Source organism: Drosophila melanogaster, chromosome 2R (genome assembly GCF_000001215.4).
Source record: "Drosophila melanogaster chromosome 2R".
In the NCBI taxonomy this organism is placed as follows: Eukaryota; Metazoa; Arthropoda; class Insecta; order Diptera; family Drosophilidae; genus Drosophila; species Drosophila melanogaster.
This window is the reverse complement of record NT_033778.4, coordinates 23,072,709-23,099,898: the sequence shown is the minus strand read 5'-3', so window position 1 is coordinate 23,099,898 and position 27,190 is coordinate 23,072,709. Positions and strand designations below refer to the sequence as shown.

General features: G+C 45.5%; 9 protein-coding genes and 1 non-coding gene across 11 annotated transcripts; 6 read left to right on the top strand and 4 right to left on the bottom strand.

Annotated features, from left to right (window-relative positions):
* The first annotated feature begins 5,632 nt into the window (after nt 1–5,632).
* Nucleotides 5,633–9,799, top strand: CG9876 (uncharacterized protein). The gene is made up of 3 exons (NM_137912.2): nt 5,633–6,188; nt 8,792–9,018; nt 9,199–9,799. Exons 1-3 carry the CDS (start codon nt 5,930–5,932, stop codon nt 9,538–9,540), a joined length of 828 nt encoding a protein of 275 aa, NP_611756.1. The 5' UTR covers nt 5,633–5,929; the 3' UTR covers nt 9,541–9,799.
* A 1,934-nt stretch (nt 9,800–11,733) lies between these two features.
* Nucleotides 11,734–12,722, bottom strand: CG13538 (uncharacterized protein). The gene has a single exon (NM_137911.3). The coding sequence runs from the start codon at nt 12,631–12,633 to the stop codon at nt 12,061–12,063; it is 573 nt and encodes a 190-aa protein (NP_611755.2). The 5' UTR covers nt 12,634–12,722; the 3' UTR covers nt 11,734–12,060.
* A 908-nt stretch (nt 12,723–13,630) lies between these two features.
* On the top strand, nt 13,631–14,018 carry CG9877 (uncharacterized protein). Its single transcript, NM_137910.3, has one exon. The coding sequence runs from the start codon at nt 13,682–13,684 to the stop codon at nt 13,946–13,948; it is 267 nt and encodes an 88-aa protein (NP_611754.1). The 5' UTR covers nt 13,631–13,681; the 3' UTR covers nt 13,949–14,018.
* A 2,514-nt stretch (nt 14,019–16,532) lies between these two features.
* On the bottom strand, nt 16,533–17,696 carry Gr59b (Gustatory receptor 59b; the record flags this gene model as incomplete). Its single annotated transcript, NM_079094.3, has 2 exons — nt 16,533–16,688; nt 16,752–17,696. 2 exons carry the CDS (start codon nt 17,694–17,696, stop codon nt 16,533–16,535), a joined length of 1,101 nt encoding a protein of 366 aa, NP_523818.2.
* Nucleotides 17,697–18,173: 477 nt separating this feature from the next.
* On the bottom strand, nt 18,174–19,338 carry Gr59a (Gustatory receptor 59a; the record flags this gene model as incomplete). The annotated part of the gene is made up of 2 exons (NM_166585.2): nt 18,174–18,335; nt 18,397–19,338. The coding sequence occupies 2 exons, from the start codon at nt 19,336–19,338 to the stop codon at nt 18,174–18,176; spliced, it is 1,104 nt and encodes a 367-aa protein (NP_726287.2).
* Nucleotides 19,339–20,183: 845 nt separating this feature from the next.
* On the top strand, nt 20,184–20,519 carry CG43659 (uncharacterized protein). The gene has a single exon (NM_001274221.1). The coding sequence runs from the start codon at nt 20,210–20,212 to the stop codon at nt 20,468–20,470; it is 261 nt and encodes an 86-aa protein (NP_001261150.1). The 5' UTR covers nt 20,184–20,209; the 3' UTR covers nt 20,471–20,519.
* A 341-nt stretch (nt 20,520–20,860) lies between these two features.
* Nucleotides 20,861–23,211, top strand: Art7 (Arginine methyltransferase 7). Its single transcript, NM_137909.5, has 3 exons — nt 20,861–22,590; nt 22,657–22,808; nt 22,864–23,211. Exons 1-3 carry the CDS (start codon nt 20,926–20,928, stop codon nt 23,117–23,119), a joined length of 2,073 nt encoding a protein of 690 aa, NP_611753.4. The 5' UTR covers nt 20,861–20,925; the 3' UTR covers nt 23,120–23,211.
* On the bottom strand, nt 23,042–25,076 carry CG3085 (uncharacterized protein). Of its 2 annotated transcripts, NM_001274220.2 has the most exons (4): nt 24,992–25,076; nt 24,433–24,826; nt 23,937–24,368; nt 23,042–23,879 (listed from the first exon to the last, which is right to left on the bottom strand). In NM_001274220.2, the coding sequence occupies exons 2-4, from the start codon at nt 24,642–24,644 to the stop codon at nt 23,225–23,227; spliced, it is 1,299 nt and encodes a 432-aa protein (NP_001261149.1). In that variant the 5' UTR covers nt 24,645–24,826; nt 24,992–25,076; the 3' UTR covers nt 23,042–23,224. The 2 variants fall into 2 exon arrangements, with proteins under 2 accessions (NP_001261149.1, NP_611752.1); NM_137908.4 differs by lacking the exon at nt 24,992–25,076 and having other exon boundaries at nt 24,433–24,832.
* Nucleotides 25,077–25,173: 97 nt separating this feature from the next.
* Nucleotides 25,174–26,990, top strand: Fib (Fibrillarin). The gene is made up of 3 exons (NM_079093.4): nt 25,174–25,317; nt 25,436–25,875; nt 26,257–26,990. Exons 1-3 carry the CDS (start codon nt 25,305–25,307, stop codon nt 26,836–26,838), a joined length of 1,035 nt encoding a protein of 344 aa, NP_523817.1. The 5' UTR covers nt 25,174–25,304; the 3' UTR covers nt 26,839–26,990.
* On the top strand, nt 25,931–26,070 carry snoRNA:229. Its single transcript, NR_002553.1, has one exon. It is a non-coding gene; the product is annotated as a snoRNA:229 (small nucleolar RNA).
* Nucleotides 26,991–27,190: the final 200 nt, after the last annotated feature.

Sequence of the window (27,190 nt, the reverse complement as noted above, 5' to 3'; positions counted from 1 at the left end):
ATGCTGGGAGCTTTAGTATTTTGTGTTTGCTTTTCGGACTGCGAGAAATGCATTTTATGCATTTTTTATGGCCTTTAATGTGCACACACACCTGCCACGTGGCCCTTTGCCAGCATGTGTGTGTGTGTGTGTGTGTGTATTTAGAGAGAGACATAAAATGAAAGGGACAGGCGAAGCAACACCTTTTATGAGTGTGAGTATGTGTATGCCACGGCATGGCACATAAAGCTCGTGGCGAAAATCTGCTCACGCCCCAGGACAGTATTTCATCCCGACCTGGCCTAATCCGTCGCCATGTGGATTTTGGGCGCAGAGTCTTGGCTTGACATGATATATTCGCCGGGATTGGCGCTGAAAAAGTTTCCACCTGATTTATCTCTTTGGCGCAGCATCGAAACTTAAAGTAGTCGAGTTCGGTGCGTGCAACAATTGCCCACGCCCACTCATTAATTTTTGGCCCGGACCAATGACACACGTACGTATATGTATGTATGGATTCATTATTATGCAACGACTGAATTTTTAAAAATAATGATGTCTGCCGTCGCGCTGGAGATGGCGCTATATTAATGCGACAGGAATGCCATGCAGATCTGAAGTGCAGTTCGAGTGGAGTGACGAACGGGAAAAAACAGAGAAGTGCAGAGGAAAAAGCGAAAAGCCCATATTTGCAACCAAAGGTATTAATTTTCCGTTAGCACTTAAAACGAACAAAAAGGTCGTGTTCATTGCAATTTTGTGACCAGCTGCTATATATATTGTTTAATTCTTCATAACAAGCTGTCTACAAGTTTTCATCAATTCTAGAAGCTAATCTTTTTAGAAGTATTTTCATTTGGATAAGACTTCATCTTGGTAGCAACTTTCATATTGAGCTTGCGCCACATTTCAGGAAGCGCCTTTAACAATTCGCTTGAGCGAAATACCATTTTGTTGATTGAACATTTTCAATCGACATTTTTTGCTGCGCTTGTTGCCTTTCCATTATTTTTGTTCCCCTCGCCGTATAGTTGTCATTCAGTGAGCTGCAAAGTCAGCAGCATTTAAATTTCGCTCACGATTGTCTCCGGATGAGCAGTGCAGCGGATGAGCAGTGGGCGGAGGAGCAAACAGGCGTGGAAACTGGCATGGAAGGAATATCGCGGATTGAAAATCAACGGATACGGAACGGATGCACGGGCACTCAGTACTTGGTCCTTCGTGCCGGGGTACAACTCCTTCGCCTCCGCCGTTTTGTTGCCGCTGCAGCTGTCAGTTGGTGGAAAAACTGTCACTGCAATCAGATGCAATTAGAGCATCCGGTGCCCCATCGCGGGGGCACCGGGCGGGCTGTAAATGGGGCACAGAAACAGGGAAAGTGATTGAGAAAGTGGCAAACTCGTTAGCTAAGAGACTTGCTTTCTTTCTTGGCAATGACTCCTTTGGCAGGTGTAAAAGTGGGCCTCGCGCATTAATTAATTGCACAAATGTAATCAAGTTTTTGGCCGCTTTTCCTTTGAAAAATAAATGCCTTTTAAGTCGGCTGTAAAATATTCGTTCCATTTAATGATCACGCACAGTGGGTACAATTATACAATTTATAAACCAAATACATGCAATACAATAGGTTTGATTTTTCATATGGTGAATTTTTCCCATTTTCGATAAACTAAATTTTCACGAATTAGCCGGGATTGTGATAACCCGATAACACGGGTTTGCAAAAACCACATTTTGTGGCATTTGTCGTGTTTTGCGGTTGGATTTGTTGATGCTGATGCTGATGCTCCTGCGTTCGGACATGGCATCAAAAATTGGAATTCCCGTGAATAAATGCGATGCGGACGGACGATGGAGGAGCATTTGGACAGCCTATTTGGCTTATGTTGGTGTTTGCAAAAACATTAATTAAAATTCTTGGCCAGCAGAGAGAAAAAACAATTGCGCCAGTCCAATATTCCACACTATAATCCCTTCAATCTCAACTGGATAAATATTAAATGAGCCAGTTCGGACTGGAGACGACTCGACTTTGTTGCGGCTCAGCAAAAATGAAATGTTTGGCATAAAAAATGCATAAATTATGCAAACCATTTAAGGGGCAAACAAGAAGGAAAAATCGAAAATGCCTCAACATTTTTGCCTCGGTCAAGGCTTTGAAAAATTGATGCCTCTCGCCCGGCCAGCAGAGTCCAAAAGTCCAATGTGGAATGCTACACCACCTCGCAGTGTGTGCGTCTAAATGGACATCTGGGCAGAAAGAAGGCCCAAAGTGAAAGTCTCTTAACAGGGCTTTTAAAACTGCTGCCGCCCACTTCGTCCTGCTTGCTGAAGCCTATAAAATATTCATGCGTTTTATATACTATACTATACTATACTATATATGGGCATGGCGAAAGGGGGTAGCTTAAGTGACTTGGGTAAGTTGCCAGGCCTATGTCACAATAAAAGTCAGTAGGCTTTTCCGTGCCGTAATTAATGTAAATCCTCCTTTTACTTTCCTATGCCATACCCCTTTCACCAAAACACACTGCAATTTGGTTGTGTTCAATTTTTTGCCAGGTTTGATTCGAACCATTTTTGAATGCCTTTCGCGCACGCAACGTGTATTTAATTGATTAATACCTATGTTTATAAGCCGCACGCATTTACATAACTTGGGTGTATAAACACTTATACAAAAAAGTCCAAGAGTATGCAGCAAAAAATGGAATGCAAGTAGTTCGACTTTTCCAACCGCCAGAGGGCGCCTGTCATCCATCCTCTCACTTTTTGCAGCCATTAATTGATTTTCTGTTTACGCATAGCCCCACATTTGGGGCGCAGATGGAGGTGGGCACCAAAGTTCCCTAGTCTGATGCTTCCGGTTACTTCTTGTTATTATATTTCATTTGCCATACAACTTTGTTGTGATGCCTGATTCCAACATGTCGTGAATAATCCAGCAACGCAGGTTAAAACCGGAAGGATTTAAGGCAAGGCTAGCGGATTTAATACCCAGTGAGTAAGTTGGGGCTAAGTTCAAAGATCTATCTGCTTTCAGAAGTGAAAAATAAACATATGTCTTAGGTTCGGCATAAGATATTCAGCAAAAATAGATATTTTATTAAAAAAAATTAAAGAGCTTCTGAGCTGGATTAATCTTTTTGCTCTAGTAATGGGTATGCGAGAAGTTTGCACTGCAACTTTTGCGATATTTCTGCTGGGCGGAAAGCCAGAGCTGGGATGCCTTCTGCAGAAGGCGCAGTAGGGGCAGGAAGTCCGGCGGAGAGGAGGCACATGCCAACACTTGTTTTCTGTTAAGTGATTTAGGCCAAACTTTTGCACCCTCCCCTCGCTGTGTGCCATTCGCGCTTTTGGCATTTCGGGCTTAGACGTAGACGTAGACGAGGGGCGCCTGATGGGTTCCTTCCCCGATGTTGCAGGTCCTTGTGTTGCGGTTCCGCCGTGGCTCGGTTATTTTGTGAAGCATCGGAAATGTTTTGCAAAACTTTCGCGAAAGCGAGCGAATTCAACGAGAAGCGTTTAAATGCTTGCCGCATAATCGCCGTCAAGTGAATTTCATTTTCTTGACAAACAACATGAACTTCAAAGGAACTTGGCCAAAAAAACCCTCTTTTGAGTGGCTCAAAGGAAATTGAAATTGTTAACTGTGTGCGGGAAACTAGAAAAAAAGTGCCAAACTGGTTTACAGACTGTCACGCATTGATGTATTGCGTTCCTCGTTTTCCGGGATTTTGGATTGATGACTCTGATACGCTTGTGCCTCCTAGTTAATGCCATTTAAACAATGGATTATACAGTGTATTATATTAAACAACCATACCAAGTATAGTAAATACCCACAATTATTTGTTCAACGCAACGTTTTGACATCGTAATCGACATTACCTGCGCATATTTATCCCGTTTGGATTGCACATGATATTCCACCGAATTCCCTGCGAGGCAACTGACAAGTTTAGTTACTTTACTTCTATCTGACAGCATTAAAACTGTCTCCTCGAATTCTGACTTGCTGGAAGAATTTCCCGGCCAAAGTTTGTCTGGGTAACCATATTACATGGATAACACCCACAAAACACTAGCAACATCACCGGCAGAAGGAGCAAAAGGATCAGGATGAGGAGCAGGCGGAGCAGCAGCACGCGAGAAATGTTTCGTGACAAAGAATTCCAAGAGTTAAAAAATAAAATGAGGTAGAGAAAATAAAAATAAAATAAAACAGAGGGAAACCGCTGAAAACGAAGAAAATTGAGCTGGGTAAGAAAAACGTTTGCGAGACATAGTAAAGCGTGGCAAGTAGGAGAAACTTTGAAGTTTTATTAAAAATACACACCGCAACATTCCTCAAGAACTTTCGCACACGAAAACGTGAGATAATTTACTAGAAGCGAGCCGGACGAGGCAACTCCACTCCGTTCCCTTGCAGGTGGGAATGTGGAAATGTAGGAAAAGTGGAAAAGCGCACCCGAAAACCGGCAGCGAAGTGTCAAGTAGTTTGGATAAACTTTTGTGACAGCTCAATTTGGATGGGAAAATGTGTGTAAGCCGGCACTCCAGCCAAGCTGCTCCTTTTGCCAAAAGCAAAATATTAGAATATTAATAGCCAGCCAGCTTTGCAGGGACATCTAATGAGCGGAAGTCCTCCTTTGCCGCACACCAAAGTCCAAGGACTTTCTCTCTGACATGGGTCCTCATACAAAGCGGGGAACTTAAGTCGCAAACTTCGGTCAACAAATGAGAAAATGAAAGGAGCTCATTGCTTGGACGCTAATCTGTTTTATAAGCAGATATAGCGAAACTAGTCACTTTAATACTTAAATACTTTAATTAAAGGAAAGGCAACTCACTCTCTCTCTCGAAGGACAAGAACGTCAGCGTTGATGTGATATATTATTAATAATTTACACAGTATTGTTTAGGAGTGACCCAGATCAATTCGTCTATATACCAACGTGCTGAGCACAATGTAGAACAATGGGGAAACACCTTCGTAGGTAAAGTTAAACACAGCTGCAGAACGCAAGGATCCACAAACATGCACTTAACTAACCAGTTCCGCCCAGCCTTCCGATTTCCATCGCTCCACTTTGCCGGGCAAATGAACAAGATGTTGTGGTTATGGAAATTAGCTCAGGAGGATGACAAACACTGTGCGTGCCGAGATTTATGCCCCGATGTTGCCCGAAACTACTTCAGATGCAACTACAACGGACACATCCTGCGAAACGGGAGCACCGATTCAGGACGACAGCAAAGACAGAGACACATGGCCTGTGGTGACAGGCAGGATGATGTCAACCGGAGAGCAAACCCTCTGGCTAATTGGTATTTATTGCTGCTTAAATGCCCAAAACTTGTTGATACTTTTCACCTCGTATTTCAGACACTCATTCATCCAGCCAGCCACTCGAAGTGAAACGCCCCCAAGATGGAGGAATCACCACCGGCGCAGGAGGAGCAGCAACCAATCGCAGATCGCCGGTCTATAATTAGGCGCAGAATCGATAGACTCGCTCGACGATCGCGGGCAGGCACATATGTTCATATGTTTCGGATTGGATTCTTCTGGGGAATGGTGGATGGGGGATGGGAGATGGGGGATGGGCATGGGATCTGGCGAAGCACTCTTTCGATTTTGAGGCTAATTTCAGTGGGCACACGACTTTGGCACGGTTTAGTATCGTCGCGACAATTATCGTAATTAACTCGTTTATGTGTTGTGTGCTAATCCAATTACCAAGTTCGCACAGGATGCCCCCATTTGCGGCAGGCGAACATAACACAAATTGCACAAATTAATTCAATCAATCGGACACATTAAGAATTGAGTTTAAAATTCGAAAAAATCAATTCTATTATCTTGAGTTCAGTTTGTTGTTCAGTTAATACAGCCCAAAGTTAAGAGTTCAACCTTTAAGTAAAACTCGAGACGGATATCCTAAACATGCTTAACTACCAGCAGCAATTGCATTCGCTGCCCGTCGGTAATCCGGGAAATTTTTACTACGGACCGACGGTTTCCGGCGAGATATACTCATCTCACCAATCGCACAACCTGGAGTCCGAGGACAAGCTGGAGGATCGGGAAGAAAGTGGCAGGAACCTGGATAAAATTCACAGATTCTCCGTGGACAATATCATGGAAATGAAACACGACGCCTATTCCAAGGGAAAAATGGCCATGGAACTCAGTAGCAACTTCGGTGAGTTCAAATGGAACAATCTTGTGCTTATAGTGCAGATAAATAAAAAATTCTGTGAGTGAAATGTGAAAACTTGCAATAAAAGCAAAACAAATCAATCAATCTGCTTTGAATTATAGATAGTTAGGTAAATTTTTGCATATTAAAACGAAAGAAAGTCGAGATAAACGACTATCACATACCCATTACTCAGGTCAGGCAAGTGCAATGTTATGTTGGAATGTTATTGCATTTTCATTCAAAGTCAAAGGCTTTCATGGCTGAATTAGACCATGAAAACCAAAATGAATACTGTTTTTATTATTTTCTATCAAAAATATTCATCACTCTCGAAATGTAATTAATCTGGGTGTGGAGCACTGGTTCATTTAATTTTAAAAGCCTCTTAAATGGCATAGTTCACAGATGTGCTCAATTATGTGCAACAGAATACGTAATGCCACAGGAGTTTAGTTACATCTGCATTTGAGTTCTGCAACTTTATGAGGCTTACTGTGCCTAATTCATAAATGATAGATTCGTGCGAGTTGCGGGCCAAGAGAACTTATGACGTTATTCGCACAGCTGCCATATCTTTAGATATGCACAAATAGGTGCTACCGTATATGCGGTGGGAGAATTCATATAAATGTGCGGGGGCCGTGGGGCAACTCATGGATGACAATTAGGTGCCAGATGTGGGCGACATTCGCTCATTTCGCTGCTCCCAATGCCGCTGCAATGTCATCTCCGTGCATTTTTCCTGTTGCGGTTGCGGCTTTAACCCCTCCGTGCCCCCAGTGCCCCATAGTCTGCGCATTAACCGACCGGGAGAAAGCTGTCAACATATTGCTACTGGTTGGCAGCTCTGGCATAATTTGCAGCGCTATCCTTGCCGAAAACGAAGATCCCACCGAAAAACGCAGAGGAACCGAAACTCTGGCAGTTCGTGTAAAGTTCTTCCCGTGCTTATATTTTTTTTTGGATTTCTATCCGTGGCAGAGGAAACATTTCCGAGCCGACAACACTTCAACATTGTCAACATGACAAAACGTAATCAAAGCTGACATGATATTCCCTCAGTGGCCGCATGCCTTTGAAGCATCCGAGGCAGCGACTAGCTGCCACGACTATAATTTCCAAGTGGAGCATATAAAACGCCAGTCCCACTGTAACCAGTCCCAGACGCAGCACGCACTCCACTGCCACTACTCCTAGCCCCGCCCCCCCCCCCTCACCCCTCGTTTATTTTCGTCGCTCCATCGGATTGTAACATGTGCCAGTAGCATCCAGGCACTGTAAGAAAAACAGTTTACCTGCCACTTAAAAAATCGAATCTATCTGTTATGCTCATAGATTAAAAGGCGAGGTGAACTTTGTTCACTTTATAATATGATTCGATAACATTTTATTGGAAATATGCAAAGGTACTCCCTTTTAACAATGATTTATTTGTTGTAGCAAGTAGTTCATGCAGTGCCCCAACCCCCATTGATTTCTCACAGTGCAACTGCTCAGTCATTCTTCACCCCTTGCCGTTGCCGCTCTGAAAATCTGATTGAGGTTTCCCTTTCGATTTGTTGGTTTTTTATTAAGCCGCAACTGTTTTTTATCGCTCGTTGGCAATTCAAATTAAAGATCTTCCCTTCACTCAGTGCCCCAAACTCCCCTTCCCATCCCCTGGGACATCAGTTGCCGATGCAGTTGCTCCCGTTTCCCACTATTCCGTGTACTTGGAGTGCTCCGAGCTGATCTACGATGCAGTTCCCAACTCCGTGGACAGCTCGGCTGACAAATTGAGACAAATGGCGTGGGTAGGAGGATATCTGATGGCGATGGGGATACTCACGGCGATGGCCACCCTGAAATTCCAGCAGGCTGCGAGGCGGAGAAATCAGAAGCAATTTATCGATACAAGACTAAAAACTGAAACTCGAAGGAGAGTGTAATACTCACTACAGCCCATGCAGCCATGCAAAATAAAACCATATAATATAATAATATAATGATCTCATTTTAGTTTTTTCCTCCGGCTTTTAGCTGAAATGCTTAATTTTTTCCCTAGCATTCCGTCCAATTAGTTTGAAAATAGATAAATTCGAAGGAAAACGGCTTAAGTCTTTTGTAAATCGGTTTTCAAGCCAATTCTATGGAAAATCAATTAATGGTCGCCTGAAGCAGGGAGCCCGCTTATGACCGCTTAATGTCACAATTTCACTTTAATTAATAGATCGTAAATGCGCTAGCTCATGTTTGTTGGGCGACGAAATTAGTAGACAGCTGTCCGCCGATGTCGTCAAAAGATATTTTATGGCTCATGCCATTTGTTTATGACCCCCCCTCCCACTCCCTAAAGCCCCAAAGTCCCCACTCCACTCCTTTCGTGGCCCCCAGCCGACGGATCAAACGGAATGCAAAATTTTATGTGTTCACGACAAGCCATAAAAGTAAATTTCCTAGCTGGCTGCCAAATTAATTGATATCCGTTGGCTCTTATCGATTATTTACGAGCGTTTTTCACCTCAGTCCGTCAAAGAGATTTTTCATTCGACCCTCGGGAAAAGGAAAACGCAAAAGTAAAAGTGAAAGTGAAAATTCCCAATTTAATGGCTCCCTGATTGCAGGCCCCACTGGCGCAGGATGCGGTGGCGCAGATCGGCCAGCTCCCTGCTCCGGAAATCTGCCGGCGGGTGGTGGCCACCACTCGAGGAAGCCGCGCCGGAATCGCACCACCTTCAGCTCCGCCCAATTGACGGCCTTGGAGAAGGTCTTCGAACGCACTCACTATCCGGATGCCTTTGTTCGCGAGGAGCTGGCCACCAAGGTGCATCTGAGCGAGGCCAGAGTTCAGGTGGGTTTTAATTGCATTGGTAAGCTTCGATGATACCTGTTTAAATATTAAGTGTTCACCTAATAGAAAGCCACACCGTATCCCATTGTGTTGCACATACATTCCAGCAGCTATCTGCTAACTTAGTTAACAATCCATTGCAGCTAATTCCCCTATCAATTACTTGGACGCCCGTTTCAGGTCTGGTTTCAGAATCGGCGTGCGAAATTCCGGCGGAACGAACGGAGCGTGGGCTCCAGGACACTTCTGGATACGGCTCCTCAGTTGGTGCCGGCGCCGATTAGCAATAATATGCACAAATATGCCAATATGCCACACCCACACCCACAGCCGCCACCGCCCCCCGGCGCATACGCCCTCAACTTTGGGCCGCTGGAGCTGCGCTCGTGCCAGAACTATACGAACTGCTACGGGGGATTTGGATCGAGTGGTGCCAGCGGCAGTGGCGTCTGCTCCTTCTTTGGGGCCACCAACTATTGTGTGGCCGCCAATTATGCGAAGAACGCCTATCCGCCGCTGTGATGGCGCGGCTAGCTTTAATGGGCCCCATGAGGTTACTTCATGCATATGTATTTCAATTAGCCAAATTGCATTAATGCTTAAAAACGTATTAGGACCGGCATATTCGCCTACCTGACTAATATTTATACTTATACGATGCCGACACAGATGCAGATACATTCACAGATACAGATACAGATACAGACACAGACAGAGATACAGATACCGATACAGATGTGACGCACTGAAGGAGAAAACCCAATAAATAACATTTTCTAAGAAAACACGGGCACTGTGTGTTTGACTGGGAGCTGTGTTTATTTTTTGGAAAATCTACTGCGCTTAAGGGCCAATAAACTACAATTTGCTAGGGCACAAACTGAACTATAGAAAGATTGTAATCATAATCACGTTTGGATAACTCTTTCGATTGGATTATCTTGCGAGACACAAACAATTACCTTCTCGTCGATATGTGAAAGTTTTCCATTTACGAAACTGTCACTCAGGCGTTTGGCGATGACATGGCTTATTTAATTATTGACTTAGTAATACGATTTAATTAAAAATTCATAACCCCGCCGCACACTGGCAAAGCAGCTCGAGGCTTCCATTTGCATCTGCGAGTGTGTGTTATTTCACCCGCATGTGTTAATTTGTATAATAAAACTTAATTAAAGCGAAAACAAATAAACAAACGGGCGAGGAGTGGATAGGAAAGCTGTGGAGAGAAGAGGCGAGGGGCACAAACAGCAAGCAGCAAGGGAAAACTTTTGCCTAGCCGCAAATGTTGGAAAAGCGAAGCCACAATCAAAGTGGATTAAGATTGTGGAAATCTCGGTTTTCTAGGGCAATTAAAAGTACAGATTGCCATTCGGGGCACAATAGAATGTGCAGCAGTGCTCTCAAACGCATTCCCAAAAACTGGGAAAGGGGAAGTGGCCACAGAAGCATCTTCCCCGATACTCCAGATCCCGGATCCGGATGCACGGATATACGGATACGTACGGATACGTACGGATCCAGTCTAGCAGCTGGAAGGTTAACAAGTATGTAATATATTTAAATGCAAATAAAAATTCCCCTTTTCTCCGCAGGCCAAACGAGATGGGAGTGAACTGAGCAGCCGGACGAAATGCGAAATGCAAATTAACATTCGGAATGTGGAACGGTTTGTGCTGCTAATTTGCATAAAGCGTTGGCGCTTCGAGCGTAAAACATTTTTACAATATTTACGAAATTGCAATAATGTTTGAAAAGCAGAACGTCGGCGGCGATGGAAAAATGCGTTTTGTCCCTTTGTTTTTGGTTTTTTTTCTGCGATGCGGCAAATTGTTTGCCGGCAAACGGACGACATTCCTGCTGACAGGCGAACATGTTGCAGAAGTCCTCCTCGAAAGGGAAATACAAATTTATGGGCCAAACAACAGGCTCCTGTCAAATCAAATGGCAAACGGAAATACCGGAGCAAACGGCCTCCTTATGCCAGCCAAGTGCGGCATTATGGAACGGTGTATTATCCCTTTCGAAGGACACAAAGCGTTCCACTCTCCTCTCCACAGAAAGCAGCTGAGGTGAACAGTTCAAATTAATCAAGGACCCACTTTTATGTTACATGGAAACTCGCTTGCTCGTAAGAAACGTGTAGATACAATTGGATAACTGATAAATAGTTAATAAGAGTGCTAATTTAACCACCGTTAATCAGTGGATACAGCAGAGACCCCAAAGTGACGGTTGGAATCCCCCATGACGAGCTCTATAATTAGGTGATAATTTCTGTCTCTGTTAAAAAGCAATTATTTATAAGAGACCTAATGAACGGAGCATCCACGCAGATGGAGTCGCCCCCATGTGGCATAAAGTAGATGACACGGGCAACATTGTCAGATGAAAGGGAAACGCGATGCAAAGATCTTGGATGATGAAGGGGAGGATCCCGGTGACAGCTTCTTAAGTTCCATGCCGCCACGGGCACAAGATTTGTGTACCATAAACATCTTTCGGTTTGAGTCCTGTCCAAATATGCCACACGATGATGGATACATCACTCGGATCATAAAAAAGGGGCGCCATTGAAATCGAGAAGGGTAAATTAAAACTGAGGTAATAATCACACATGAAAAATACTATAAAAACGAGACTAGAAAAATGTTACAACTAAATAGATGTTAAATTCAAACTTACTAAACATAAAAAATCAAATAATCATTTAGTAATTACAGACATATAATTTTTATTTCAGCTGTCATTGGAAATTTTCCGATGATTTGGAAGCGATTTCTCCAGATGACATAGAAATTGTTTCTAGATCTCGCAAAATTTCAAATTACAACTCAAGCGAAGCGTGTCAGAACGACATGTTCGATTTGGAAGACAATTCCTTTTGCCAAATGTATAGTTTAAGAATATTGATATCTGCACATCCTTGATAAAGACTGTGGTAATCGGAACTTTGAAATCTCATCCACAAGGCCTTAAAGGCATTCATATCCCAGGAATACTAACTCCTCATGTCAGAAGATTTTCAAAAGAGATTGACTAGGATTCACATGGACCGCCTTGGACTGACTTGCTGCCTCGCAGCCGAGATGCCTTCCATTGCAGAATGGCGAACATTAGAAACGAGATGATCAGGCAGAGTACCAGAGTTGAAGTTCCCAGCAAAAGACAAGCAGTTGAGTTGGTCTGAATGACCGGATTCCCGTCGAAGTTCGTGTAGTAGTAGCCCGACTGCGTATCCTCCTCATTGTTCTTGGCGCCGCAGTGCGCCTTTAGCTCCGAGGTTAGGTCCATGGCAAAGTTGTAGCACTTGCGGTAGCTATTGGCGAAGAAGAAGTTCTTCATTTTGCCGCCTTTAATCTCGCAATTTAGATTGCGCAAATCCGACATCCAGAGTTTTCGGCAATTGCGCATTTCCGGGAAGCGGAAGGCGAGGAGATAGCTGGAATTCCGGCTGTTCAGCTTGAAGATACTGTAGGGATCCTTGGGAATGATCAGCCGATTGCGATACTTCTTGGTCAGCGATTCCGGGACGAGGGACGAGCAGACGTGAGTCATGGAATTTACAAAATAATTCTTGCACATCGTTTCAAATTCATCGGCCAACATCATGTCTCGCGGTTCGATCACAACGGAAATTTTGAATAAGTTTTCGTCTTCTTTTTTTTTCAGCTGTCTGTTCAAGCCTACTTTATGAATTTCTGATTTCTGACCTGCTAGCCAGACTTGAATAGATCTTCAGAACCGGATTGAACTCCAGCTGGTGGGATGGAGGTCGATATAATTGTTTGTTTACAAAAAACTGTTGGACAAACGTTTATCATAAGTCAGGGTTAAATTGTTGACTTAGTCATTCTTCTGTAAATAAACATATCGCATTTACACAGGTTTTTGCAACTCCACAAATGGATTATTTTACTCATCTTAATTAAACACACACATATACAAAAAAATCATTATTAATTGTTTGGAGTACTGATGAAAGACAGTTGATGGTTTGAAGTAGGTTATCAAAAATGAAATCTTGAATCGCAAATAGGTTCTTCAAATAAAATATCCCCTTGGGCAATGAAAAAAAAAAAAAACAAATTAGAAATAAACAGACTAAAGCCGGTGAAAAACATTTCTTTTTTTTTTTGATGCAAAAAAAAAAAAACAGTGAATGGAAACCCATTAATGACTGGCTTGATTAGCATAATGTATATTAAATGGAATACAAAGTGTTTGTGACTAAGCGAATGTGATAGGCGAAAAACAAAGTCCGGCGAAATTGTATACCTATAATTATTCGAAATTGTTGTTTGTATTTTATCGTATTTTATTTTATGCTAATACGAACGCGATATTTTGGACGAGTGATTCCCAAAATCCCACAACAGATGCGTGAGTCTGCGGAAAGGTTAACCCCAAACTCCAAAACTGGTCTTCCCGAGGGGATGGTGATGGTGATGGGGATATTGTGTGGATATTGTATTGGTTTTCGATGGTAGCGATTTATTAGCGAGAATGGAACCAGCACACCAACACTTGACACCCAATTTTGTCAGAACCAGATGAGCAGGTTGTTGAACCAGGCGAATCTGTTTATATAATAGGCAGCCAGGCCGAAATCGATCAACAGTCCAAAACGGAAAGATCTAAAGTGAACAAGCCATCCAAGATGCGAGCTGCTATCGTGTTTGTCGTTGTGATTTTCGCACTCCTCAGTGTCCTGGAGGCCGTGCCCGCTCCCCAGTTCGGATATGGTGGCTTCGGAGGCGGATACCCCGGATACGGCGGATTCGGAGGCGGATATCCTGGCTACGGCGGCTTCGGTGGCGGATATCCTGGCTACGGTGGCTTTAGGCGCGGCGGATTCGGCGGAGCCAGTGCCTCGGCCTCGTCCTCGGCCTCCGCTGGCGGATTCGGCGGTGGCTTCTACGGATAGAAAGTCGAGAAGATGATTAACCCTAAGCCTGTTCAATTCAAATAAACCAAATAAATATTCTTGTGACTCCAATATCTGCGGTGTGGTTTTTATATTTACGTCTTCAGGTTTTGGTTTTTGAAAGAAGTACAGACCCACTTGTTGGTGTATTAAACACATTTGAATTACCGAATTCTGTGCGGTCGAAATTTTACTGCTGCAACAAGCATTTAAACATTTTTAGTAGAGAATGCAGGCAACTTTCCGGCCCAGAAACGAACTTTCACTTGGCCAAAATGTTCGATTCCGCACAGCTGTGGCTCACATTCGCCTGAGCCGCAAGTAAATCAATGCAGTGGCCCTCGTCCTTTCCCTTCGTCGATGCCAAAGGATGCCAAAGTCAGGTCAAATCCACAGAATGTGCATCGAACTTGGTTCAACGACTTTGCGGCATCATTAAAAACTTCTGCCCGGCATCTTGAGCAGTTTTCAGTCCTCAGTCCTTAGACGGGGCTTCACTGGCCTGACTCCGGCATTTTGGTCGCACACATCTGGAGGACATCTTCTTATATTGTTATTTTTCAAATTTATGTCCTTCGGCCGAGGGCATCACAGGATGGGAAAAAGGCCAGAGAATGCAAGTTAAGCTGAATAGCTTCTTTGCCTGTTGACGTTCGCTCAAAGTTGCATTGATGGACGCGGCAGCTTGGTCCAGCTCCGACTTTTCCCCCGATCCAACGTCGTCCATTCGACGTCGCGGCTCTGGCACTGATGTTCATCCATTGTGTCCTGTGTGCGAGCTGTGTGTCCTGCGAGTCCGTCGAGTCCTCGTCGTCCTCTGTGGGTCGTGTGGCCACTGCACAATGCCCTCTGTTCTCTATGGGCTCCATTCATTGGAGCCCTGCAAGTCATGGGCATTCAAAGGCATAATATAATAACGCGTTTATGTCCTCTCAGCGATTTTATGATGCCCCATTGGTGCAGCGGCCGAGCCAGAATAATGATGACCACAGGAGTCACCAGGATATGTGCCTCTCGGTCGTGTGAGTAATGACACAGATGGATGGTTCGTAAAATAAGATCTTCATCGCAGCCTCTATGATAACATTTAGTGTTCTTATTCCAGCTCTAGAGAAACCGATTTAAAAACATACAAATGCAAAGGACAAAGGACATGTTCTAGGGTTATATTTTTTCATTGAATGTGCTTTTTTTGAGTGATTGAAAATCAAACGGCTGTCTAATCCCAGCCAATTGACATGTGTGTCTGGCAATGGCAATGGCAATGCAAATCAAGGATTCTTTTCGGCAACACGTAAAGGGCGGATCCAAGGATTTTCGGGCTGGAGTGGGGGGAGGGGGGCGGTATGAAGTGCAAACTGTTCGCCTAAAATATGTCAATCGGAATGTAAATCATTGCGTAATTTGCATTTTGAGCAAATCAGCTCCAATTCAAATTGCCGATGCCCGGTGCGTCAGTCCCTCCTCCCCCCAATCGCGATTCCCCCGCGAGCCCCAAATCCTTTGCCTCTGTTGCTGGCAACACGTGAGTTATGGCAACGATTTTGACAATTGTCAAGCGACGGGCCACGCCCACCTACCCAATGGCAAGGGGCGTAGAGGCGACGCATCCGTTACGTGCGTCTATATGTTTGCCCGCTCGATTCGGGCCACATAAATCTTGACTCTTGTTATCCAACATAATTGTGTTGACGTGCCTCGATGCGAATTTAAATCATGTTAATATGTATATTTATAGGGAATGCCGCCAGAAGTCGCCTCACTTTGAATGGGTTCAATATGTATGTCGTCATCACTTGAGTTTGAAATATAGAAGGCGTTATTAAACCAGTTCTGTTTTCTACGTTTAATAGAAAATTATGGCTATATTAAAATCTGGTAATACAACTAAGATTTTTACAAATTCTTATCGAAATAAATCCATGTTACTCGATTAGTTGAAAAAGAGAGAGCGATTGTTTTTCTATGCAAACACTGTAGCTTAATTATTTTCAGTTTCATTTCGAGTTGACTATTTTTAATAAAACGATTGCGTCCGATAAGCCGATTGTAAGGCAAAAATGGCTTTAAATTCCAGAAATGAAACAGAGCACAACTTGGATGCACGTATTGCGTGCAGAAGGAATTAGATTTACATTCGGCGTTTGGTAGCAACGAATTTATTGCAAAAATTATGCTTTGATTTATTTTATTTCGTTTTATTTATGCCTCCCTTAACTCTAAACTCACCCGATTCACCTGCTGCCATTTCTAGCATTTCGCCACTGTGTTGTGTGCCTGTGTTTATGACGCAACTTTCATCACGTACAACGTAGAGCAGATGTACATACGCCAAAAAGTATGCAACAGCAAAACGTGATTTCGTTTTAAATTTCAACAGCGAGTGGCTGTCAAAGCTGAATTTATTTGCTGAACGCATTCATTTGGAAATTATCGAATAGGAATTATTGGCTGTCGCAGAACAGAACGATTTTGCTGCCCGGAAGCATTTACAATTGTTTCGGGCCAGAAAATAGTTTCTTACAAACGCATAAATCAAATTCCTTAGTTAAGAATGGTGCATACTTTAATACAGCAACTACAATTACTTCCTCATAACTAGGTGAAATTGCAGTAGCACTAGTATGTAATACAACACGCTGCTTATCATGGCAAACCACATGCTGCGATTGGCTTGAAAAAGCCCACAACTCCAGAGTTGCAACTTCGTACTATTCGCATAGATCACATAGGAGCTTATCTGAAATGAAAGAAGTTGCATGAGCATACATATGTACAATAGAATAGAACCGAATGCAGATACTTCTTTTGTCCAACGAACTTCACTCCACGAGTGCTTGGCTGAATCGTGGTACTCCACAGCCACATCGCACATATTATCGATGAGATAGTAGTCCAAGCAGCGCACGTGGTATTGGACACTTCCATAAACGACCCAAAAGAAGGGCGTGGAGAGGTCAAAGGTGAACACAGCACCCCAATAGGCCTGGATTACACCGTTTACAAAGTTATCGAACCGGGAGGCCAACATCTGGGGGGCGTAGATCTTGTTTATGTTGAGCGCTGTCTTGGTGAGGCAGGCATGAAGTAGCCAGAGATGTTGCAGCTCCCTGTGTTTTCTAGTCGATTTCGATTTCACAATTTGGTCCAGACGCCTGTTGACGCAATCGAAGCCACGAGCAATGTGCCACAGGGCGAGAAAGTAGCCCATGGGCACCATTTCCAAAATATTGTTGGTATTACACTTGAAAAAAAACCTGAGCACGTTAACCCAGATTAACGCATCGGTCGAGTAGAGTAGAAACAAAACGTCTGTGACGCACAGCCAAGACAACGTGAAGAACTTCACAAACAGAAGAATCCGCAAGGACCTTCGTACACCGCCTATGCCCTTAAAGCCACATCGCTTCTCTTCTCGAAATAGCGTCAGCAGCAATGGTTGCATCTCCTTAAACGCTGTATCGCGAAATCCTCGCGACAGCACTGTGTACAATATGACCAGGAAGGACACCGCTTCCCTCACGTTATTGGTGATCAAAATGAGCTTTGGAAAGGTCTTCTTCTGCTGGAAAACCAATTGAACCTGCCACATCACGATGGGCAACATGATGAGCGTCACGATGTTGGCAATTAGAGCATACGTCCGAGAAAATAGGGTACTGAAAAACTTTCGATTCGAAAATTGCTGTGATGTAATTCCAATTGCTAGCGAGTAGCGGAAATACAATTTAATCATCCAATAAACCATGACGACGTCCTTTGTGCACTAGTTTGTAGAATGAACTGATGACAAGTGCTTGGCTAATGAGCCCTCGTGCCCGATTTGATTGAAAGTAAGATTGAAATGCGGAAATGATACTGATACGAAGGGCATTAACCAAATGAATGAACTACAATACAAAGGTTAATTACTGAAAATCAAAAGAAACTGCACCAGGAGCATAAACAGACATAGAATGCCATCGGCCATGTGGAGGAAACTGATTCGATTCGGAGACCTTTAAGCATTCTGATCTGGAGAACAGAATAGACAATGTTACCGCATAAGTCACACGAACGAAAGGCGATCATGATAGTCTGACTTTTCCAGTATGGAGGTTATCTTTTGAATGTCATTTCTATCTGGCAATAATCTTAATAGTTCAAATAAGCACTCGACCCAAAAATGTGCAGTAAAAAACGTCGGACGTACGGAGTATAAATTTATTGATATTTATTTGCAGTACTAGAGACCACCTCGCATGACGAGATGGAACTGGAACAGCATACTTGAGTGGACTACGATGGAGCCAACCATTTGCAACCATTTCCGCTTATTGACACGATAGAGTCCGCAGACCAACAGATCCAATCGCGTGCTGCTCTCGTAGATCAAGTAAGAACTCAACTGAAAATGGGAATCAACTTTAGAAGGAATGTTTACTACAAAAGACTTCAAATCGAGCCACCTCATTGGACATGCTGCTTTCGGGGGCGAAGAACTTTGGCTGCATTTGGTACTCGCTGACCAGATCGCAGATATAGTCGTTCAGAAAGAAATCGAAACTTCGCACCCAGTAAATTAGAGATCCGAAAATCTTTTCAAGCGAGGGCTCCTGGTCGGTAGTCGAGTAAATCGTGCCTATGCAAGCGTTGATGATGGAGAATATGAAGTAATCAAATCGCATGGCAAGCATTTGGGGACCGTAGTGCTTGTTTATCCTGCGTGCTGTATAACTAAGATTTCTGTGCAGAGCCCACAGGCCGCGGAGTTCTTTTGACTTTCTCTCCAAGTCCATCGATTGGCAGGCGACAATCTCATTCAGTTGCTGGTTTACAAAGTCATATCCCCTGGCTATGTGCCACAAAGAGGTGAAGTAGAAGAATGTGTTGACAAACAGGATAGTTAGGGAAATGTTAACCAAGAGTCCATTGCAAAGATTCGACCAGTTTTGAGCTTTCCACTGGTAAATGAAAACCGCCAGAATGTACGACAAGCACGAGTAGGTCAATGTAAATGTTTTCAAGAAAAACATTCGTCGAAGTAGTGAGTTCATTTTCTTTCCCGTGCGCAACATTTCCCGATTCACTTCCAGCACAATGCGTTGCAAGTCCATCAACATGGCGTCCCTGTAGCATCTTGAGATCAAGGTGTAGGCTATTGCAGCATAGTTGATTGTACACATGATGTACGGAGTGACCCTCATGTAGGAAGGCATCCAGTCCGCCGTACTCAAAAGCTTGGCCGATTTCCAGAAAGCACTCGGTAGCAAAGTCAAGAAGATGGCATTTATAAGCAAGCAATATATCCGAGTAATCCGCGACTGCCTGAATTTTCCACCCATTGTTTCGTATGACGTCATGCCGATGAACACGGCGTATACGTTATACGCTTGACCTATCCGCTTCATTGTTGGTAACCGAATAGACCGTCTTTGAAGGGTTTCGCAGTCCAACTGAAGTTGTTAGCTCGTATTTCCCATCGCAAAAATAGTAATTAGGAAAAGTGTTAGTCCGCAGGGCGATCCAAATCAGCATGGCTATGATAACCAGCTTTGATGGCCAGTTTTCTATTGAGACTGTTCTGCTGCTGTATTGAAAAATAAGTAATATCCTAGTTAAAAGACTCTTTAGCTGTATTTAATATTAAAAGATCACTTTATTCATTGCATATTTGATCTTTATTACTTATTTACTCAGTGTCAAATCAAACTGAAGCAGCAATATCCTCGATTGAATAATTTTGCCATTTACTATCGTATTCATGATAGATCTTAACTAGCTTATCCAATATCTTGGCGCAGAGAACCTCTTTCTACCAGGTGTCAGCCTACACTAACCGCAGTAGTACTTGTTTAATAATCTACTTCCATTGAAAATGAGCATTCCAACCAATAAAATTCCCATAAGTGTAAGCAAACTCAAGCGGTAGATCTAAAATTGTTGATAATAAAGAGCGAGGAGTGATATCTTTAGCAACACGAATTAACCAACTTAGCGGTTTGGTTTCACTTTAATGAACCCTTTTTTCTGCGCAACAATGCCCGATTAGACATGTTTGCACAAGCTCGAAGTTCAAAGCCGTGTCAAAACAAAAGGATTTGTATTTATGACCTTGTTTACTAAACTTCTCACCAACCCTTTTTGACCTTTTGACCCCATGACAGGTACTAACTTAGTAGATTGAGGGGCTAAATTCTACCTGGTTACTATATAAATACGTTGGATATCGGGATCAGCACATCATTCGCTATCAGCACCTCAAGAAGTAAATATACGAGAATGGAAGGTCCTCTGTCGTTTCTCCAAGTGAATCCTGCTTGCCTCGTTCTCCTTGTACTGGGAATTTCACTGGTGGATTTTATGGTCAACAATTGGTCCTGCCCAAAGGGAGATTCATCCTTGCATCCTTCGACTTCTACTGTTTCCGCCAAGAAAAACAAAAAGTGCGGAAATGAGACTCCTTTGGTCAGAAATTATGGATTGCGACATCGCGCTAAGCTTCTGGCTAGCGTAAAACGCCGGCTAGATCATCAGTTTTAAGAAAATCGTGTTGTAGATATAAGAAATAAGATTTATCAAATATGACAATAAAAAAAATTAATAAACCGTATAAACCTTAGTTTGAACTTATCGATTTTTACGCGGGCTTTCGATATTTTTCTAACAAGCCTGGGGCTGCCAGATGGCTTAGTTCTGTGCTAGTCTGGCGACGCTGACAGTGTCTATGTTTTTAGTCAGATAATTTAAACGTTGGGAATAAAAACTACATGATATAAGATCCTGTTTATTTTTAGCTTCAGCATTAAATATAGTATTTAGTATTTTAAAAGCGAATACGACTCGTTTATCGCTAGTTTTGATTAGCTATTTCTGCAAGGTCGAGTAGTAGAGCACTTCTAAGAAAACAGCTGGTGCCATCACTGTGGACGGTGTTTATTTCGCCGGTTTTTATGTTGAGGAATTTGTTAAAGTCACGTTTCCCGGCACCGCGCAGCATGTCCTGCTTCTCGCACGTGATGAACCCGATAACGGGGCAGAACTCCTGGCAGGAGCGCGGCGATGACTACGACTACCACCTGGAGGTGGCCAACGCCGGATTCGGCGACATGCTGCACGACTGGGAGCGCAACCAGAAGTACTTCGCCGCTCTGAGAAAGACCATAGCCGGAATGCGTGAGGCGGGCAGGGAGGTGCACGTGCTGGACATCGGCACGGGCACGGGAATCCTGTCGATGATGGCCTTGGCAGCAGGAGCGGATTCGGTGACCGCTTGCGAGGCCTTCCTGCCAATGGCCAATTGCGCGGAGAAAATTCTGGCGGCCAACGGAGCTGGCGACAAGGTGCGTCTCATCCGAAAGCGATCCACAGAGATCCAAGTGGGCGAGGATATGCCGCGAAAGGCGAATCTGCTAGTGGCCGAGCTGCTGGATACAGAACTGATTGGCGAGGGTGCCATCGGCATCTACAACCATGCCCACGCCGAACTGCTGACCGAGGACGCTCTCTGCATTCCCGCGCGCGCCAGATGCTATGCCCAGGTGGCGCAATCTCCGCTAGCTGCGCAGTGGAACAGCCTGAAAACGATTGCCAACTTGGACGGCGAACCTTTGCTGCACCCACCGGAGCAGCTGAAGAGCTGCCAAGGAGAAGCTGCGCTGCACGACGTCCAGCTGTCGCAGCTGCCAAGCTCCGCATTCCGCCCGCTCACCGATCCCGTCGAGATCTTCCAGTTCGATTTCCAGCGCAAGCAGGAGCGGGAGAAGCAGCGGTCGCAATTACTAAAGCTGCAGTCCAAGCAACCGGGAGCCGCTGAGCTGGTCTTCTACTGGTGGGACATTCAGCTGGACGATGACGGGGAGATATTGCTCAGCTGTGCTCCTTACTGGGCGCATCCACAGCTGAAGGAGCTGGCAGCTGAGAAGGCGAAGGATCATCCGCTGCCCAATGTGGTGCCCTGGCGGGATCACTGGATGCAGGCCATCTACTACATACCCAAGCCCCTGCAACTGCTCGAGGCAGGTAAATCCTTCCACCTCAGCTGCCACCACGATGAGTACTCCCTCTGGTTCGATGCACGCGAAGAGGCGCCCACGAAGAGCGTGCGGCGGCATACCTGCACCTGCGACCTGCACATGACCTACTCACGCAGTAGGATTGGCCAGCTCAACCAGTCACCGCGAAACAAGCGCTACCTGCGCTACCTGGAGGAAAGCATAGAGGCGGAGAAGTCGAATGTCCTGGTCCTCGGAAACGGCTGCCTGCTGGGACTTGCTAGCTCTGCTTTGGGTGCTGCGTCTGTGCTGCTCCACGAACCCCATCGCTTCTCGCGTAGATTAATCGAGTCGATTGTTAAGCACAACCAGCTTAAGAATGTCCAGTTTTTGGACAAGGTGGAGGAACTGGAGGACTCTCGGCTAGCTGCGCTCACTCACATTTTCGCTGAGCCCTACTTCCTCAATGCGATTCTACCCTGGGACAACTTCTACTTTGGCACCCTGCTCACCAAAATCAAGGACAGGCTGCCGGAAGGTGTAAAGATTTCGCCATGCTCGGCGCGCATCTATGCTCTTCCCGTGGAGTTTCTCGATCTGCACAAGATTCGAGCGCCCGTTGGCAGCTGCGAGGGATTTGATCTGCGCCTGTTTGATGAAATGGTGGAGGTACGTCTGCAATTCCTTATTAACTTTCGATTTAACCATTGAAATGTTGATTATTATTCTTCACAGCGCTCAGCAGAGCAGGCAGTGTCCTTGGTGGAGGCGCAGCCCCTGTGGGAATATCCCTGTCGCGCACTCTCAGAACCCCAGGAAGTTCTCAGTGTGGATTTTAGTAACTTTGGCCAAGAGCACAGCCTGAAGGGCAGCATTGAGCTCAAGCAGTGAGTGATTCGGCAGTAATGTTATGCATAGATTCAATCCTCATTCCTTTTTTAGCCCCAGAATCTGCAACGGAGTGGCCTTATGGGTGGACTGGCAGTTGGTGGAGGACAATAGCCCCAGATCCATTGTAAGCAGTGGTCCCAGTGAACCTGTCGTGCCCGGCGAGTTCGTAAAGTGGGACATGTTTGTGAGACAGGGAGTGCACTTTCCAAGGAGACCCAAAGAAGCCATTACGCATCTAGAATGGAGCACGGTTTTCAAGCCCCTGCTGGGTGAACTGACCTTCAGCTTTGGCCAGAAGAAGCTTTAACGTTATACCATTTATTTATTCACAATAATTTGGACAAATTACAACGTGCAACGAACGTCAGGGCAAATAGAATTGAATAAGTGAGCAAGCGGCATAGTCCCAAGTCTAGTCTTTGGGAATCTCGTTCTCCATGCGAGTGAGCGTTATGTTCCTGTCCGTCTGCGAGGCGTTGGCCACCTTGGAGCCGAACTCGCCGCCCCGGAGACGCATGCGCAAGTCCAGGGCCCTGATGTCCGTCATCAGCGAGTGCTGCTTGTTCTCCAGATCCACGTCGATTCGCTTGCCGTGCTCCTCCAGCAGACTAAAGTTGGTCTTGCTCTCGTCGATCTTGACCTGCAGTCGGCGTCGTATCTCTCGCAGCTTCTCCACCTCCAAGCAGAGCATGTCGTGCGCCTGGTCCATGCACAGTTCCATGCCCGACCTCTGGGCACGATTCTCCAGGCGTGTCTCGGCCAGCTTCAGTGCATCCGTCTTGTCACGCAGCGCATTCTCCGAGGTGCGGATCTCGCACATGGCCTTCTCCATCTCCTCCTTCATCTTGAGCTGCTGCCACTCCAGTTCGTTTCTGGCCCGCTGCGTCTCGAAGATCCGTTTGCGGATGGTGTGCTCCGCCCGCTCCTGCTGCGACTGCAGCATGTTGCGCGCCTTTTCGCGGCACACGAACAAAGCCTCCCGAATGGCGTACGTGTCGGCCAGCTCATTCTCCGCCAGCAGCTTTATGTTCTTCACGTTCTCCAGCCAGGACTCGTAGGAACAGGAGCTAAGTGATTGGTTAGTTATCCTACTGAGCTACTGGGACATTCCATGTGTGACTTACTTCTTGGGATTTCTCGTGGGATCCGGCTTGTATGAGATATTGGCCGAGTTGCGATCGAGCGCCAGCTGTGAGTTGTCCAGCTGCACCGCCTCCACCTTGAACTCGATCTCCAGGCCGATCTTGAAGCGCACTTCCTCCAGACGATTGAGCTTCTCCCACGCCTTCTGGCATCGATCGGCCAGCAGGCGCTGGTTGTTCTCCAGCACGACCAGTTCGTTCTTGATCTCGGTGTCGGCCTCATCGTAGGTGATCTCCGATCCGAGGCGACCGTCCCTTATGGTCAGGCACTCGGCTATCACGGAAATCGGACCTGCCAACGCCTCCAGCTCCCGTTCCGTGGCATTCTTCTCCTCCTGCAGCATGAATATCTCGCGCTCGATCTTCTCGAAGGACTTGGAAATGATATCCCGCCAGCGATTCAACTCGGAGATGCTGATGTATAAATTACAGATTATTAATCGTGCTGTTAATCTTAATATAAGATATGGACACTCACCGATCGGTCAGAGCCTCATTTGTCTCGTAGTTGGCCCAGTCGCCCTCGATCCGCGTCTCGTTCCTCAAGGATCGGGATGAGTGGCGGATGGCGAAGGCGTCCGACCTCCGGGCATCCGCCACATTCCGCATCTGGTTCACACGGGCATACCAGTCCGTCAGCGAAATGTGCTGGAGCGGCTTCTCCATCGTAACCACCGAGCGGAAGGCCATTATGTTTGCAAAAGTTTAGGTAAAACAGCAGGATTTATGCGTTAACAATTTCAGAAAGTGTGTGCTCCCAACTAGAACTCTCAAAGCGGAATGGAACGTTTTTCTCAAACATCGATTTCAAGTGGCTGTTTGTTTGGTCAACGAACACTAGATCTCCAAGGCACTGGGGTCATTGTCAAGGACTACGGGATTGTAATTATTAATCATATACTTCCATAGTTACATGCATCAAATAAGTAAAATATAATAATGTAGTGGCTCATAAAAATTAAATTAATTTAATAAATCAATCAATAATTTAATTGATCAATCAATTTTTGAATTGAATACAAAAAAAAAAGAATTACATTATTTGCAAGATATCCAAGAATAAAATGTACAGTTTTTCAACCTTTGTACCACTATGCACAATTGCCTCTCCGCCTGGTGTTGAACTTAGCTACAGTCCCAGCCAAGTTTCCCACCTAACACACACACTAACATCATTCTCTTGGTATTTTCGCCTTTGTACTTCTGTATATTATCACTAAAATCACTGCTGCGGCCACACTCCGGCACACACGTGTTTTTCTTTTCAAGCGTTTTGGTTGCCGCGTGTTGACGGACTCAATCACATTTCGTCGAAAGTTGTATTAAAAAGTGCAAGTACAGCAACATAAAATGGGCAAACCAGGTGCGTAAAATCACGCTCTAACGATACAAATCGAAGCAGGCGTCGCCTTTGCTTTTGATAGTCTCCAACTTAACCTCTGAGTCAACCGAAATTCAAATGCGGATCTTTTCTATTGCAGGATTCAGTCCACGCGGTGGTGGCGGCGGCGGCGGAGGAGGAGGAGGTGGATTCCGTGGGCGTGGTGGCGGCGGCGGCGGAGGAGGCGGTGGATTTGGAGGCGGCCGTGGACGCGGTGGCGGCGGCGATCGCGGTGGCCGTGGAGGATTCGGTGGTGGCCGTGGAGGAGGTGGTCGCGGTGGTGGTGGCGGCGGCGGCCGTGGTGCCTTCGGAGGACGTGGCGGCGGCGGTGGTCGCGGTGGCGGCGGCCGTGGAGGCGGTGGTCGCGGCGGAGGAGGACGTGGTGGTGGTGCTGGCGGCTTCAAGGGCGGCAAGACCGTCACCATCGAGCCGCATCGTCACGAGGGAGTGTTCATTGCGCGCGGCAAGGAGGACGCTCTGGTCACCAGGAACTTTGTACCTGGATCCGAAGTCTACGGCGAGAAGCGCATCTCCGTTGAGGTTTGTTGTTCTCATCTTTATTCACTTACCTTCCCTATTCCTAGCTTATGATGAGGTTGTGCAGGGGTACAGAACATGGCATCATGTGGCCATGAGCATCCTTGGCGGTCACCTGTGGCTGTGTGCACTTCAGGTGCACGTGAAGCAGTCGCGGAGCTCCAAGGGCTGCTTAGAATAATGCACAACTGAGGCGAATTCCTATCTATCTACCCTTCTATCCCAAAACAAACAGAACCCAAACAAGTCCACCATCTTGAAAAGTGATTTGAAGCTACCTGAACAATCCAAACAACTCTGTATTTCACTCAACTTACTTACTTCTTGCTTTCTGCTATAATTTTTAAGAAAGAGCAATGGATTTAAATCTGTTCTTCTTTGCAGACCAATGGCGAGAAGATTGAGTACCGCGTGTGGAATCCCTTCCGCTCCAAGCTGGCTGCCGCCGTTCTGGGTGGCGTCGAGCAGATTCACATGCCGCCGGGCTCGAAGGTTCTCTACCTGGGCGCCGCCTCCGGAACGACAGTCTCGCATGTGTCCGATGTGGTGGGACCCGAGGGCCTGGTCTACGCCGTGGAGTTCTCACACCGATCCGGTCGCGATCTGATCAACGTGGCCAAGAAGCGCACCAACATCATACCCATCATCGAGGACGCTCGCCATCCACACAAGTACCGCATGCTGGTGGGCATGGTGGACACCATCTTCGCCGACGTTGCCCAGCCGGATCAGGGCCGCATTGTGGCGCTGAATGCCCAGCACTTCCTGAAGAACGGCGGACACTTTGTCATCTCGATCAAGGCCTCCTGCATCGACTCGACGGCGCAGCCCGAAGCGGTATTCGCTGCCGAGGTGAAGAAGATGCAGGCGGACAAGCTGAAGCCCCAAGAGCAGCTCACGCTGGAGCCCTACGAGCGAGACCACGCCGTTGTCGTTGGCGTCTACCGACCACCGCCCAAGCAGTAAGAAGTCGTTTTCTGCTGGGTTTAGTTTTAAGGCTATTGTACTAATACAGACGAGTTGTATTAAGTTTCTTTTAAATATAAAACCGTAGTTATAAAGATAAATCAAAATGCACATTATTTTTGTAGCAGACGTACAAAATATACACAAAAACCAAATGCCAGTGTAACAATATGGAGTTCCTATGAAAGATGAAGATCTTTAAAGTCAATCTTTGTACAAACGTGGTTTTTCTGAGGGGTATTGCGGAAAATGGTTGGGCAAGGCTGGTATACACTAGTTTGTTTTCATCTTCATCACAGAAAGTATAATGCTTAACAATGAAATGTCAAAGAAATATTAAGGTCAGCTATTA

What these genes read in the sequence shown, in the direction of transcription:
- CG9877 (NM_137910.3), top strand. Translation starts at nt 13,682, where the DNA reads ATGCGAGCTGCTATCGTGTTTGTCGTTGTGATTTTCGCACTCCTCAGT.
- CG43659 (NM_001274221.1), top strand. Translation starts at nt 20,210, where the DNA reads ATGGAAGGTCCTCTGTCGTTTCTCCAAGTGAATCCTGCTTGCCTCGTT.
- Art7 (NM_137909.5), top strand. Translation starts at nt 20,926, where the DNA reads ATGTCCTGCTTCTCGCACGTGATGAACCCGATAACGGGGCAGAACTCC. An exon ending in TGTTTGATGAAATGGTGGAG is followed by an intron (nt 22,591 to 22,656) that starts GTACGTCTGCAA and finishes TATTCTTCACAG; the next exon opens with CGCTCAGCAGAGCAGGCAGT. An exon ending in GGCAGCATTGAGCTCAAGCA is followed by an intron (nt 22,809 to 22,863) that starts GTGAGTGATTCG and finishes TTCCTTTTTTAG; the next exon opens with CCCCAGAATCTGCAACGGAG.
- CG9876 (NM_137912.2), top strand. Translation starts at nt 5,930, where the DNA reads ATGCTTAACTACCAGCAGCAATTGCATTCGCTGCCCGTCGGTAATCCG. An exon ending in GGAACTCAGTAGCAACTTCG is followed by an intron (nt 6,189 to 8,791) that starts GTGAGTTCAAAT and finishes CCCTGATTGCAG; the next exon opens with GCCCCACTGGCGCAGGATGC. An exon ending in TGAGCGAGGCCAGAGTTCAG is followed by an intron (nt 9,019 to 9,198) that starts GTGGGTTTTAAT and finishes CGCCCGTTTCAG; the next exon opens with GTCTGGTTTCAGAATCGGCG.
- CG13538 (NM_137911.3), bottom strand. Translation starts at nt 12,633, where the DNA reads ATGATGTTGGCCGATGAATTTGAAACGATGTGCAAGAATTATTTTGTA.
- CG3085 (NM_001274220.2), bottom strand. Translation starts at nt 24,644, where the DNA reads ATGGCCTTCCGCTCGGTGGTTACGATGGAGAAGCCGCTCCAGCACATT. An exon ending in AATGAGGCTCTGACCGATCG is followed by an intron (nt 24,369 to 24,432) that starts GTGAGTGTCCAT and finishes TTTATACATCAG; the next exon opens with CATCTCCGAGTTGAATCGCT. An exon ending in CCCACGAGAAATCCCAAGAA is followed by an intron (nt 23,880 to 23,936) that starts GTAAGTCACACA and finishes CCAATCACTTAG; the next exon opens with CTCCTGTTCCTACGAGTCCT.
- Fib (NM_079093.4), top strand. An exon ending in AGAAGCGCATCTCCGTTGAG is followed by an intron (nt 25,876 to 26,256) that starts GTTTGTTGTTCT and finishes TCTTCTTTGCAG; the next exon opens with ACCAATGGCGAGAAGATTGA.